At 48.4% G+C, this 14,887-nt stretch overlaps 1 protein-coding gene across 2 annotated transcripts in view; it reads right to left on the reverse strand.

Annotated features, from left to right (window-relative positions):
* Positions 1–5,010: 5,010 nt before the first annotated feature.
* The window catches only part of GRIA3 (glutamate ionotropic receptor AMPA type subunit 3), a gene marked incomplete at its 3' end in the record, with an annotated part of 157,666 nt that continues 147,789 nt past the window's right edge, over positions 5,011–14,887 (reverse strand). The window contains exons 14-15 of one of the 2 annotated variants that reach the window (XM_082488327.1): positions 7,419–7,533; positions 5,011–5,256 (exon numbers count right to left, since the gene is read on the reverse strand). In XM_082488327.1, the coding sequence (XP_082344453.1) occupies positions 5,011–5,256; positions 7,419–7,533 (361 nt within the window). The remainder of the gene's footprint in view (positions 5,257–7,418; positions 7,534–14,887) is intronic. The other variant, XM_082488328.1, reaches the window with a different exon arrangement.

The raw sequence follows: 14,887 nt of genomic DNA on the forward strand, positions 1-14,887 counted from the left end.
GTTGCCCAGAGAAGCTGTGGCTGCTCCATCCCTGGAGGTGTTCAAGGCCAGGCTGGATGGGGCTTTGAGCAACCTGGGCTGGTGGGAGGTGTCCCTGCCCTGGGACACTGGGGCTCAGCAGGCAAATGAAGCCCTGCTCGCAGCAGATTTTGGCAGGTACATGGAGAAAGGACCACCACTCACCCCCGTGGCCGGTGCAGGGCTGTGTGTGGCCACCAGGCAGTGGGGAGCTAGTCAAGTCCGCTCTCTAGAAAAAAGCAGCCCGCCTGTGTTAGCCTGGGTGTTGAGCGTGAAATGAAGGCTAAAGGACAGAACAATATTTTTTTTCATGCCTCTCTGCATTCATTGTATGGGCACTTCACATCTAAATAGGCTCATTTTGGGGTGGGCTCCCCCGAGGCCATGGGGAGGGAGGTGCATGTCCCTGCCCCCTGCGGGACAGCTGGCCCCAAGCACCGCACTCCTCACCCCCAAAACAACTGAAACCTTCAGCCTTGTAGGATGGTTTAGGGTCAAATAATTGCTGTTTATTGCTCTTACTTAACCATTGCTTATTCCTGAGTTTGTGTTGCTGAAGACTTTGCTGAAGACACACATGTCGGCTCAGCCCCTGTGTCCCACCGCTGCGCTCAGCTACGAGCACCAGCGGCTGGTGGCAGCCCTGCAAGGGAGCGTGACCGGGCTCACCAGCCCCATGGCCAGGACCCACTGCTGGGCATCGGGTGCTGACCTGGGAAAGGTACCAATGTGATTGTCACGCACGTTTTTCCCCGCAGCCAGAGGCATCACGGCAGGGGCACTCCACGCAGCTCATCTGGTTGGATTTCAGGATGTGCTTTGGCCAGCAGGTACCAAACCTAGAAGACCTCCTTGGAGCCTTCTCTTCTCCAGGCTGAAGAACCCCAACTCTCTCAGCTCAGGTCCCATGCCCACCTGCTGTGCAGCAGTGCCACCTGCCTAGGACCTTCACTGTTGGATTTTTTTTTCGGGAAACGCTCTTTACATCCCCAGCCATACAACTGAAGTCTTGCGCTGCTCCAGCTCAGCCCCCAGCAGGCACTGGGTGCTCACAGGGGACCGTCACCCATGGTAGCCCCAGGAAGGAGGCCAGCAGGAGACGGTTTCTGATGGGGACCACCGGGCTGGTTGGACCAGGGGTATCCCAGGAGGGGCTGCCCCTGATGTGGTGTGATTTGGGTGCACACTGGCCATTTAACACCAGGACTGCTTTCTGAGGTTCACAGTCTGCGGTGACTTGGAGAAACCAAAGTGTGGCTGAGGTGAGTCCAACAAATTAGAGCTGGGATTAGCTGCAACCTTGGGTGAAATTTTTCTTTTAAAAGCATTGCTGAAAATGTGGGAACTGCAGGAAAATACATCTGTATCGTCAACATTTCAGGAATGTATTTACCCACACTGCTGCCCACTCCAGGGGCAGGACATGGCATCTCCCGCCCTGGCCGAGCCCTGGGGGCTCTCCCCTGCCCCTTCCCCCCTCCCCGCAGGCGCCCTTTGGACCCGGCCAGAATCAACCCGCTTCACTCATCAAGAAAAAAAAAATAAAATTGTTTGCAGGGTACCAAACCAGAAATACGCATTTCCTAGCAGCATCCTCGGTTCAGTGCTGTGGGCGAAGCACCAGTGGCCCCAAACTAAACACCTGTGGGGCCCCCCAAATAGAGAGACAGGCTTGCGGGGCCAAAGGGACGTACGTGAGTAGGCAGGGACGCTCTCTCCTCCGGTGAAAAGATCAGCGGGCTCTTTATTTTTTTTTTTCTTTACAGTTTTATTTACAAAATGTATTAAAACTCTTTGTACAACACCTCATTAAAATGAGGCTCAGTAATTGATGCCCACACATGCAGTTTATGCTTTTACAGCCATTAGTTTGCTTGGCAATTTTTCTGCTCACTGAAGTGCAGTTTCGACGACCAAAAATAGGAACTTAAATTACCAAAAAAAAAAAAAAAGAGGAGGAAAAACAAAAAAAGAAAAGAAAAAGGAAAGAGCCCCCAAATCCCCCAAAGCAAAACAAATGAAAAAAAATATACCGAAACAAATCATCGTGAGACTACTGCCGAACTTCCGATAGCTTGAAGTTGGTAGCCGGAATTGGTAAGCACTCAACACGTTTTGTTTTAGCTTTACATGCAAGTTTAAAAAATATCGAACCATTTACCAAACTCCCTTCACAGGTGTGAAGCCTCCACTCTTAAAAATTGATTTGATAAACATACATATTTTATACAGCTTTTAAGAAAAATGTTTGTTTTAAATACAACTCATAACCTCACAGCTTTAGCTCGCCCTTGCTGGGGACGTGACCGCGTTCAGAAGTTGAAAAAAAATCACAGTTTCATGAAAAGAAAAATGAAAACAAAACAACAATTTTTTGTCAATATCTTGTTAAAAACTCGAACAATAAATTATTCTATGAGCTTTTAAAATGATTTTATATTACATTTTGTTGGAAATACTTATTTTGAACAAGACTTTCCCCATATACTTTTTTCTTTTTTTTTTTTTTTTAAATCCTATTAAAAGTTCAAATCTATCATCAGCAAACTAAACGCCTAAGGGTCAGACTGGTTTAAATGAGCTTCTTTTTCATTGTATGTTACTAATGAAATAAAACTCTATAGTAAACTACAGAAAATACATATTGTCGATTAGAGGTAATTAGTATGTAGATATTCCGTTGAACGTTTCTCATGTGATTGACAATATGTGTAAAGGTTTTTTTTTGTCTTTTGCTTCTTTTTTTTGTTTTTTTTTTGTTTGTTTTGTTTGTAAAGATGAAGTTAAGTAGTTTCCAGGCAGAGGTTGAAGGCTGAAAGGCTGCTGCTGTCTAAGACGTTGGATGTGAGTAATAGTGAGCCCCTACCTGTAGCAGTGTCGGCCGGAGCGCGGTGTCCTCCGTACAGAGAGGGCCAGGACAGGAGCATCCCCTCTCCAGTAGCCATGAAACAAGAGTTGGCGGGAGCTGATATAATATAACAGTACTAGCAGGAATCACGTTAGATCGCTTAATATTACTCTGGAACTGCAGCTCTAATTTGAGTTACTATCCTCTTTCCTTACTTCTGTTTTAAAATGGCCATTCCCGAGAAGCGTTAGCTGAGCACAGTGCTAGTTGTGAGAACCGGGGTGCAGCGGAAGCTGGCCTGGGAAAAACTAACCTGCGCTTCTCTTGCTTCATTGCTTGATATTAAACTGTGAATTAAAATGCAAATGCACAGCAAGAAAAGAGATATATGGTCTGAACCTAAACAGCAAGTAGCTTTTCTGTTTTGTTTTGTTTTGTTTTTTTGAAAGCCACCCAATGTCATTTTAATAAAGCACCTGTAGGTATGCCTGATGATAGGAAAAAAAAAAAAAGGAATGCAATATTGTCTGCCTGCACTTTAGCTACCTTGTCAAGAAATTAATTTACCGATCTGGAAGCAAGACATGCAGTTCCACAAATTACCTTCTTCTGGATTTACAGATTCACAGTCATTGACCTTAACTGGTTTTAATGCACAGATTCTTTTCTTCAGGTGTTGTACCTTTTACTGCTATACAAAATTGCTCAAATTAGCTGGAGACTTTAAAGTGGCTTGGAAAAAAAAAAAATAATCACACCACCGGTAAGTAAATACTGAAACATCTTGACATCAGCTCATACAAGCAGTGACAGGCCAGTCCGTGTTCGCACGCAGCAGATTTCTGAGGCTTTGTGTCAGGAGGAGTTTCATAATTTGATACGATTGGGGTGGCTGATGAAACCGGCTGCGGTTTGCTTTCAGGACACAAGTTCATTTACTGTGCAGTGGTATCAAAGAATGGCTTTTGTTGCACTGATTTTTTTACAAGAATTTTTTTTCACATACTAATATCTTGTTACCAGTCCTTTCCTTTTCTTTTTCCCTTTTCCCTTTTCTCTTTTCTTTTTTCTTTTTGTTTTCTTCTTTTTTCTCTTTTTTCTTTTTTTTTCTTCTTTCCTTTCCTCTTTTCTTTTCTTTTCTTTTCTTTTCTTTTCTTTTCTTTTCTTTTCTTTTCTTTTCTTTTCTTTTCTTTTCTTTTCTTTTCTTTTCTTTTCTTTTCTTTTCTTTTCTTTTCTTTTCTTTTCTTTTCTTCTTTTTCCTCTTATTTTCTTTCCTTTCCTTTTTTCTTTGCTTTTCTTTTCACTTTTACTTTTTCTTCTTTCAAGCAAAGCAAGAATATTTCGGTGATGGTTTGCATTGTTGTGAGTCTCAGAGTCTTCCATAAGGCACTGAAGGAAAAAATATCAGTTTTTCCTATTAAAAGTACATTGCACCATCATCAATGCGTGTCATGGCTGACACCTCGGAGAGAGTACGACTGGCTCAGGTGGTCCGAATCCGTGAAGTAGCCACATTTTCTGCTGCTTCTCCTCTTGCGTGCTGTCAGGGTGAGGATCTATAATAAAACCAGAAAGATTTCATCACTGCCCGGCAGTGAGGGGCAGAGAAGCTCAGCCTGGGAGAGGCACAGTCTGCGGGCCATGGGCTAACCAGGCTTTTCCAGAGCTGTTTTTCAGCAATTCAACTCTACTGCTGATGCTTTAGAAATCATAATTTCTAGTGTAGACTTTTTTGTTCTATTGTAGATTTTTTGGAGACTTCCTAATAGCACTTACCTGACCTGATTACAGCTTAAAAAGTAAAAGGGAAGAGGTCACTAGCAAGAGAGATGCAAATTCTGATTGCAGTGATTTTTAAAGCAATTAACAAAATACTTGTATATGTACTGAAGTAGCACAATGCTGGAGAGAGGAGTTACTCACTTCAGCACGAAGCCAGCTATCGCTGTTTGTAATACAGGATGGTACAGGGAAGAGATCTAAATCACTTATACTCTGAGACTGCCACCAGACGTCGTTTCACAAGCCCTTTCGCAGCAGTCCGCTGATGCACACAATGAAATATCACACACAGCATAAAAAAAAAAAAAGAAAAGAAAGCAAGCAAACCCCGAGGGTTTAGTTCCTGGCCCGCAGCCGTACCCCTAGATTTTCACACTTTCTGTGCCGTACACGTTGTAGCCTTCCCTGTACGTAGCGTAATTCTGGGTGTTGGTGGCGGGAGCAGGTTTGAAGTTCTGCGTGTTCTTGGTGAGTTTCATTCGCTTGGACTCGGCCCGAGACTTGTAGCAGAACTCGATCAGGGCCACCATCATGGCCAGCCCCAGGCCTCCGACAAGGATATAGAAAACCCCGGCAACATTGCTCAGGCTCAGGGCGCTCGTCTTGTCCTAAGAGAAACGAGCCACGCCGTTAGTCTTGCTGTGCGGAGCGGACAGACAGACAGACAACAGGCTACTTCGCACTTAGTCCTAGCTGCAATAACTACACTCGTGGCGTTCGGTGTCCCGCTCGCGGGTCAGGGCTGTCCCCCCGTCCCCGGCAGCCCGGGGCTGCGCAGCAGTGACTGCTCTGTCTCCCACCCTCTGGCGGGCGAAACCCTGCCCGGCTCCGAGGCGATGAGATGGTTTCTGGCCACTGGCTTCCCCCGGCCGAGCATCTCCGGTGGCAAAGGCACCTTGGGGAAGCTCCGACGGGGAAGGCAGCGGCTGCCTCAAACAGCGGGTTTTACAGAAGGCCGTTATAAAACTAGACAAAGAAAAACCCAACCACTGTGCACTTGGCTTTGGTGAACGCAGATAAAATTATCGAGATGCTGCTAAACTTGTCTACCTTTTTTTCAACAGATAGATAGGAAAAAACCCACACCCTAGGAAGATGGTCAGTTACTTTAAGGTCAAGCAGCAGAACCCTAAACTAAACTAGCACCTCTGGTGACCGAGGGAGAGGGAGCTACTGATTAAAATCAGTCTTCGTAAGGCAAAAAGATGCTGGCCAGGATTTACCTTCCTTCAATACATGTCAGATGGGGGAGCAGGCTTGCGTTTTGTTTTTTTTTTTTAAAAAAAAAAAGGATTCTGTAATCAGATTAAATAGAGCTGCGACCCTTCTGCTGCTGGGCGGGCGGGCTGCGTGCGGGCATCGCTGCCGGCAGCCCCGCGGGGCGGGCAGAGGCCAGAGCAACCCGCGGGCAGGGGCTGTGCCCAGCGGCTCCGTTAACGAGTATCGCCAGGGACAGCACAATTTGCATATAGTCAGAATAAAATACGATCTACCTGGTAAGTGTCTGTGCGTTTCCCAGGCAGTTTGGATAGCGGCAGTTGTAGCAAACAGCCTGCCGTTTCAGCTACAGACAGTACACGTTTACACCTCTCTTCAATTCCAGTTTCCTTCTGCAGCTGCTGTGCATTCAGATGGCCCGCGATCCCAAATTTATCTCATACAACAGCTACAGGGTTGTGCCCTAAGCTCCAGCTGAAATGAATGAATTTTTTATTATTGGCTTCAATGGAACTTGGAATTGTCCTCCGACAGCGAGAGGGTGCTTCCAAATTATAATTTTCTGTTTGAATGATTATAGCGAGCACTTCCAAAGGCACCAGGGGAGTTAGGCGCTCCACGGCGATTGATTTCAGCTGCAGCCGGTTTTCTCCTCCTCTTGGTGCCTTTGAAAACGTCCTTTACTCCAATTTACCACCTCTGTGGTGGTGTTCTACTCAATGGCTCTATAAGCATTTAAAAAAAAAAAAAAATCCTCTGTGTTTTCTTTTAACTGAATGGTGTGAAAAAATATTTCCTGCACTTTACGTGTGTGACTACCGGGTTGATCCACTGGTCACCACCTCAGGGGCGAGATCTCCACTGGGGTCCGCAAGGGTCGTGCGCGAGGAGCCGCTGGAGGCTGGCTGCCCTGCGGCGGGGCTGGTGTGGGACGGGGCGCTGTAGCAGCAAAACGGTGCAACGCCAAATGGAAAAGAATATACTATATTTATGTAATGAGTTACCAATAGTATTTCTAGATTTTTTTGTTTGTTTGTTTAAAATCAAACCGATTTCAAACTGAATTGGGAAATGGGGCAGGAAGGGCAGTTTTTTTCCTCATGATGGGTCTGTCCTGAAATTGTCCACCCTTCGCAAGCATGGGACTGTTTCCCAAACTGACATGTAGAGAATCTAAGTCACAATTTTGAAACAAAAATGTGTTTTTGCAATAAAACTAAAAGCAAGGAAAGATGCTGGCCTGAATAATACCCATTGACTGTGCTGAAACGTGCACATTTAAATGAAGATACCAGCGTGGGAGGCTTTGGGGGCTTCTCTTTCCATGGTTTTCTAGCAAAACACTCAAACAGTAAAACATACTTACAACTACAGTCTGTTACTGCATAAAAGAAAGATGTTGTCACGTTCAGAGACTTAATTATTTTTTTCTATTCTTTTCTTTCAACCTTCAAAATGTAAATACCAACTTTTGAAAGCCATTCTTTGTATAAACAAACAGTGGGTCAAAATGTGATTGCTAATCAGTACAAAAAGACCTTCAGCGACTGACCTTACTTCCGGAGTCCTTGGCTCCACATTCACCCTTATCGTACCACCATTTGTTTTTCAGCTTGTCTAAGATGCCTTGTTCACTGAGTTTCAATACTGCAAGGTTTACAGGAGTTCTTCACGTGGGAAATAACATAAATAACATTATATTATGTTATTTTATGTTATTCAATCTTTAAACTACTTTAAAACTATACAAAGCGATAAAGCAGGGTTCCTGGCCACAAAGTATTTACACTGCAGGCAACTGGATCATCCCCTTAAGTTAACGCTAGAGCAACGCTACATTACCAGGTCCTGCCCATATCGCTTTGAGTAATCGGCACTCACTGTTAAATGAAGGCAGCAGAAACAAAGCAAGGCCAATTTCCCACTTTGGCACAATCACCGCAGGCATTCACAGTAGCTTTACGGATTATGGTGGGTTGGATCTCGCAGGACGCCTCGTGTTGCACTAACAGACAGCAAGCCCCCGCAAACGAGCAACTGTGGCTTCTTAGGGTAAAACAGCGCTTGCGGCTCCAGGCCCCCAGGCAGGCCCCGCACCCCGGGCGGGGGGGTGTGGGGGGTGTGTGTGTGCGGGGTGTGTGTGTGCACATCTACAAAGCAAAAAAAACCCCAGGGTGGATGGCACGGAGGGAGATTTTGCCAGCCGTTGCGGCTGTTTTCCTTGCCGGCGGTGGTTCCTCCAGCTCCATGCTCGGAGGCACCGCACGGGCGGCCGCTCTCCCCTGGAGCTGCTGCCTCGCGAACGCCGCCGGTCCAGGGAACTGCAGCAGAAAATCAGCAAATGCAGACCTTTATGAAACAACTTAGTCAACATGGAAAGGCCGGCTGAAAGTGCCCAGGGTGGGGAATGCTGGCAGGACGAAGGGAGCTGCTGACTGTGGCGACACTAAATGCCCCCAGGCCCAGGGGACCTCAGCTCGCCCACCCTCTCCTGTGGGAAAGCGGCGCCTGAGGAGCCTCAGTTGGAGTTGGCCATTTGCATTTCCTCCTTGCGTGGTATCTCAGGGTTTTTCCTGCCCGGTTCCCCGAGACAGGCCCCCTGCGTTAGGGACATCTTCAGCTCCTGCTCAAACAGCTTTTATCCCCACTCCGTGGCCGTGCGGGGCAGCCGGTGGGGAGGAAAAGGATGGGTCCTTATCCTCAACAACGCTGTGCCACTTCGCATGGGATAACACCAGGCAGACAGAGGCACGGCTGCCCTGCAACGTGCCCCGCTGAGGGTCCATCCATGCCTGCTGTCAGCGGAGGAGGCGCAGGAGCTCAGCCCCCGCCTGCCCCGGTCCCAGCCCCGCTTCTGGTCCCCGCGGCAGTGACGCTGGCACTGCCGGCGCCAGCAGAGCTTCTTGGCTGGCCAGGCAGAGGCAGCACCTCTCCTCCTGCTCTGCACAGGGCTGGGTTTGACACCAGCCAAGATTTTATTTTTGTAAAACGGCTATTTTTAAACAGCAGCTGTAATCTAATTAAGTATCAATCAGGGAAGACTGTGCGCGCTCAGCCGGACACAGCCGATGGGCAGCGGTGACAAGGCGCACGAGAGAGGGAGGTGTTCGCTGGCTGGGCTCCGGCAGCAGGCACCGAGACCCTCCACCAGGAGCCGGCGGCATCGTAACCAGCCAGCTGTAGCGCAGCTAGGTTTGCATCCACCTATAGGTAGGGCTATACAATATCAACGGGATCAAAGCACGCTCCACAGACACCGCAGACGCCCTGGGTGCCGCAGGTGATGGACCGGCAGGGTCCTGGCCAAGCCACCCCCACAGACCCTCCTGGGCAGCCTGTGTCGAGGCCGCTGTGACACCCCGGCAAATATGCTACAAGCAGCCGTGCGTGATCGCAATGCAGGTCAGAGACAGCCGAGTGCCCTCACCTACCCCTTGCGAGCCCCAGCAGAGAGTGGTGTGGATTGCTGCTTAGAGAACAGTGCTCTCATTTTAAATTTCATTTAAAAACTATCCAATTTGGAGAGATTTTATGCAATACATCTCCCCGCTTTGAAAAGCATTGTGCAGCTGAGAATACACAAACAATAGGGAGAAGGTTATAAACACCTTTTCGCCTATCCGCATATTTTATTGTGCAAATTTTCCCCTCCCCCCAGTCCTATTCCAAACACTATTTTTAATTTGCATGCCTTTATAAACCCCATATGGAGTACAGAGAATTTGCATAACATCCAATACATTATAGATTAGCTTTCACAACATTATACAGTATTGGGAAATGAGGAGGCTTAACATGCTAATTAGGGTGCTTTATATTTTTTTTTTAAAGCCAAGATTGCAGTTAATTGCGCACACGCAACTGCCAAAAAAAAAAAAAAGTAGTAAACTAAAATTATCTTAACTAAACACATGGGAATTTGCCTAAACTGGGGTTTTCACTATAGTTTGTCATGGCCCTGTTTGTCAGGTGAGGTGCTGCCATCCCTCTGCCCGGGTAGGAAAGAGGTATTTTCTCCGTCCGTCCGTCTGTCCCGGCAGGACGAGCAGAGCGGGACGGGCGGACAAGCGCCGAGGGGTCACCGCGTGCCTCAGGCTCACCAACCCTTTGTCACCGTGCCGGGGGCTGTCAGCCATCCTGACTGCAGGCGGCTGGGACGAGATGGGCAGGTGGCGTGAGGAGGGACTGGGGGAGCTCCCGGCCTCCCCCGGCTCCACCATTTTGCCGACCGGGCACTGGGATGGACAGCGCGTACCTGAGCAAAAAAGCCCTCTCAATGTGCTAGAAAAGGCACTGATTTGTGTTTCATGGATGGAGCACGAAATGCAGCTTGTTTGATCAAAGTCCTAAGGAACAATTTTGTCTGCGTCCAGGAAATGATTCCTGAGACCTCTCAACGCACGAGGCGCTCCCTGCTGCGGCAGGGTCTGAGCGACCTGATGGTGGGAGAAGGTGGGACGCCTCCGCCGCCCCCGTCCAGCTCTCCACCCGCGGGGATACAATGCGAGCTGGTGCGGGATGGGCTCCTTAGCTCCCGAATCCCCCAGTTAAGTAAATATATTGAAAAGTGAGCCTGGCTGTCAGTACATTTTCTGGTTGCTCGTCTCTGAGTAGCTGTCTAGCCTTGTTCATTTTAATAGCCCGGGTCAGGCATGGCTTTGGGCAGGATCTCGGTGGAGGTGCAGAAGGGCACGTCTGCATCGTGGTATCTTCCTCGCCGAGGGCTCAGCAGTGCACGTTGAACGCGACTCCCCCGTACTGCGCCTCTGCTCGCAACCCAGCCCGTCCCAAGAAAGGCCCTGGGGCAGCGCCAGCACCCTGCCCGTGCCGGCAGGTCGGAGGCCACCAAGCTGTGAAGTGTTTGGTTTGCTATTACAGAGGGAAGCGCGGAGCTCTTCTGGGAGCGGGGGCTGTTGGCTGTAGGAAGACGATTTTTTCAGAGCTTGCCCTGGCACTGTTTGTTTGAGGGGGGATTTTTTTTCATTGCCTTAGAAGCAGAGGAACGGAGAGACGCAATGACTCCCCTGGGTCCCACGGGAAGGCTGTGTCCCAGCTGCCCACCTGCCTCCCCGGCCAGCTGTGCCGCCCCAAAAACAGCTCAGAGGATCACTTGCTCAGTCTCTGGGTCTCTCTCTCAAAAGACTTCCATTTCCTCATCTTTTTCCTGGGATAATTTTGTGCTTTCCAGCTGCTTTTTTAATTAGGTTGCTGTTGTTGGGCTGTACAGGATATCCTATGAGGTCCTCAGCCCTTTCCCGGGTGGCTTCAGCTGTTTTTCCTCTGCCTTTAATTTATGATGGGATTCTTTTTCATCTCCCCCCCGTGTGGTTTCCAGCCCAGCTCTCGAGTAGTTTGGTTGCTTTTATCAAAGTGTTCAGAGGTTTGAGAGCTTCTGCTCTCATGTTGCGCTCTGTACACCCAAGAAAACAAGCTGAGGCAATTAGGATTGGGATGTCAGCGTTTTGGATGTCATATGATGGTATTCTTGGGCAGAAACTTGCAGCGTTTTTCTTCTTCATCACAATGGAACAATTTTTTTGTTTGCTTGCTTGTGCTTTTCATCCAGATGTAGTAGGTTTGGCTGATCCAGGCTTAATCACATGAGGCTGGATCTGTTGGGCAGCCTTACCAAATCCCGCTAACATTTTTTTCTGCTGACATCTCCAAATGATCTGAAGACTTGCGTCTAGAGAAACGTTACCAGGAGCCTCATAACGAATAGTATTGCCCCCAGTGGCAAATTAAGCCATTTGCTATGGTTGATTTATTTAAGAGAGGCAGGACGTTAGGAAGATCGGTGCCCATTTATTCTCACAGGCTTCATTTCATCAGTCTGCTGTAAACACGATTTTACACATGGGACAGAGGTGGGTTTTATTGGTACTTCAGCAGTTTGGTTTCTCTGCTCCCTTGTTAGCAGACCTCGCTCAGGTGCTGGCAGGATTACCGTCCCCTCTTCAGCCATCAGTTACCGCTAGAAAACAAGGTGTGCCAGTCTTTTTCCAAATACAAGGTGGCACCATCTCCAAGGGAACCACCTCTTTCCTTCGCTGTGTGGCCATGGGGCCTCCTCCCTGCTGCATTTCAGCCCCTCTTGGCTCGAGACACCAGCCCCAAAAGTCCTGCTGCACCTCTTGGTGCTGGTGGCCCCAGGTGACAGGATGATGCTGATGGAGTGAACTGGTTTTTGAAAAACCATGTGCACTCACTCATTAAAATCTCACCCCTGAACTAAGCTCCCCAAAGCTTCTGGTTCAGCTGAAAAAGCCTGGCCACCTCTCCCTCCCAATTCAGGAATCGCTACAGCACTTCATTGTCATGAAGGTGATCTTGCATAACACACAGCATCGCTCCCAGGCCGAGCATGTTCCCCACGCTGACGCGTGAGATCATCCCTCAGAAGAAAGAGCTGCTCTGTGCTCTTTGTCAAGCGTCTATTACCTTTCTATTTCATTATTATCTATTTTTCATCCACACCATTAATATGTAAAAGAGGGAACATGACGACACAGAGCCCATCTGCTCCCTCTTCTCTACTTCTCTTTGAGACACCCACACCCTCTCTGAGGGACTTCTTGCCCTGCCGCCTCTTGCCACAGCACCAGTTTCAGGTTAGTTAGGGTAATTTTTATCTCCATTGAGAAAACCGGTGGCATTATAATATTTCTTTCTGGCCAGAATGACTTCGAAGCAGAAGGAAAGTAAATTAATCATCAAAGAAATAGTTCTTTATTAGTCCCAAATGTTAGAAGGTATAACTTCTGCCCCTCTGAAATTATAAATCAAAACAGGTTTTTAATTTGATTAACAACCTTTTAGGTTCATTTTAATGATTTCACCTTCCCCTATATAAAGCAGGTAATGCGAAAGCATAGATTTTTACCTAGTGCCATCACTCTAGCTTCTACCGGCTTAAGAGACCCAGCAGGCTGAAGTCCCACATACAACTGCAAAAGCTGGCCAGGCTGCTCCGTCAGCAATCTGATTCCAGTTAATGGCCACCATGTTAATGTGCCGGCGCTGCAATCGGGACCCTTCCCTGAATGAACTCGGACTACGCAGAAGAGTCTGAGCAGTTTCTTGGAAAAAGTGCTGTTAATTTATGAAAAGAACACCCCGGTCGCCAGCCTGGCCAGGACAGGGCCATTTTCCTGGAATGAGTGATGGGATGTACTGATGCTGGTGGCTCTGTAGCCCAGTCTTTGGGTTGGTCATCACAAGTCGCAGCAGGTGCTACAGAGAAGAGGCAGTGACCACTACAGGTGAGACTTAGGAGCAAAAGTCACTTTGGGACTCGAAAAATCTCACCCAATAATCTGTAGACTTTCATCGGCTGCATGTAACTGGTGTTTGAGTGGCATAAAGTCTCGGCAACACTGTAGTTATGTTTATTACATGCAATCAATAAAGATTTAAGTGGTGATTGGAACAGCTTTGGATAATTCACATCCCATTCTATGCTCTAATGGATGTAATATAAATGTTATACCCAAAAATGATCATTGCCAAGGAGAGCGAATGAACAGAGCAGACAGCACGCTGTTCCCTCAAACCAGATGAACCATTGCTCAGAATTAATACAGAATTTTTTGACATGATCTTTCAGAAAAGGGAGCACTCTTCGAAGCACTAATTAAAGGGCTTCCTCAGAGTTGCAGAGGAGTTGCACAGGACGGGGTGGGCAGCGCATGGGTTGCACTGCATCTCCCAGGCAGTGGGGGTGCCTGAGGGCACCTTTCACCACTTGGGTTTTACAAACTGCAGGTGTTCCTCCACCCATCGTCAGCTGGTGTCTGATGTTTTGTGGAGTATTTGGTATATAGGGTATGGTGTAGCATTTTCTCAGCACTGTTGCTTGCAGCATCTTGAGAGTCCAAATGTAGCTTTTTTGGGGGGTGGAAGGTGAAGAAATCACCCATGAGCTTGAAGGAAGACCAGAATAAGATCAGCAGTGAGAGCTCCTCTCTGGTCTTGAAAACATCCTTGCTCCACTTGTGCCCAAGGCTGAGGCTCAGGACAGCAGAGAACGAGCTGCAGAAGAACTGATCAGCACCTCAGTCCGGGCAGGGATGCCCGGCTGGCTCAGGAGGATGCCAAACTGCGGGCAAGAGCTCCAACCACTGCTGCTCCATGGCTCTTATGAGCAGTCCCCACGCAGGAGGGCTCGGTGGCTTCTGCAGCGCTACGCAGGCCCAGAGGCACCAGGGAGGGATGTGTGCCATCTCACCCAGGGACAGAGACTTCACTCAGGGATGAAGCTAAGAAATTTAAGGCCAGTGGCAATGGGGATCCTCCTCCCAAGGCAGGTGGACGCTGGCTCCAAACGTATGGTAAACATGGCCAAAAGGAACCCCGTCCAGTGCAAACAGGTCTGGCCAGAAGGCCAGGGATACGAGTTCCTGATGTGCTTAATACTGCGTCTGTCACAACATGAAATCCTGTGTGGTCGCTAACATGCTGCCCTTTTTCATTTTTTCCCCATCAGTACAACATCAGATGCCAAGTAACTCTGGTTAGCGAAGCGCTGTGGAACCGCAGGCGCGCATCGCCAGGGATGCGGTATTTACAGCAAAGCTGCTCGTGTTGTAATGTGCGCTGGCACTGCCCGTTCGGGTGCGTCAGGGGAGGCACAAGCACCGCCAAAGGCACCCCTGGGCTCCGGCTGTGTCACACCGTGGGGCGCAGAACTGCTGTAAATCGTGTCTAGTATCTGGCTAGGCCAGGGTTATCGCTGATTTGTGGGATCAGAGCGACAAAGAGCCACAGGAGGTCTCTGGCAAAGCCGTCCCCCTGCAGATTGCAAGATCAATGAAGCGTGACGTCCCCCCTCGCCGAGCCGTGCAGCCAGACCCACAGCTGCCTCCCCTGCAGCGGGCTCCGACCCTCCCGTCCAAATCCCAACGACGTGAAGGAGGCGGAAGTCCATGGTGGTACCAGGCCCTGGTTAGTATATTATAAAGTGTCTTTTGACTTGTTTTAATCCCCGTTATTTTTACGTAATCCTTTTAATTTAGGAATCTG

This window comes from Vanellus vanellus (genome assembly GCF_965231255.1).
Source record: "Vanellus vanellus genome assembly, chromosome: 10".
NCBI classification, from domain to species: domain Eukaryota; kingdom Metazoa; phylum Chordata; class Aves; order Charadriiformes; family Charadriidae; genus Vanellus; species Vanellus vanellus.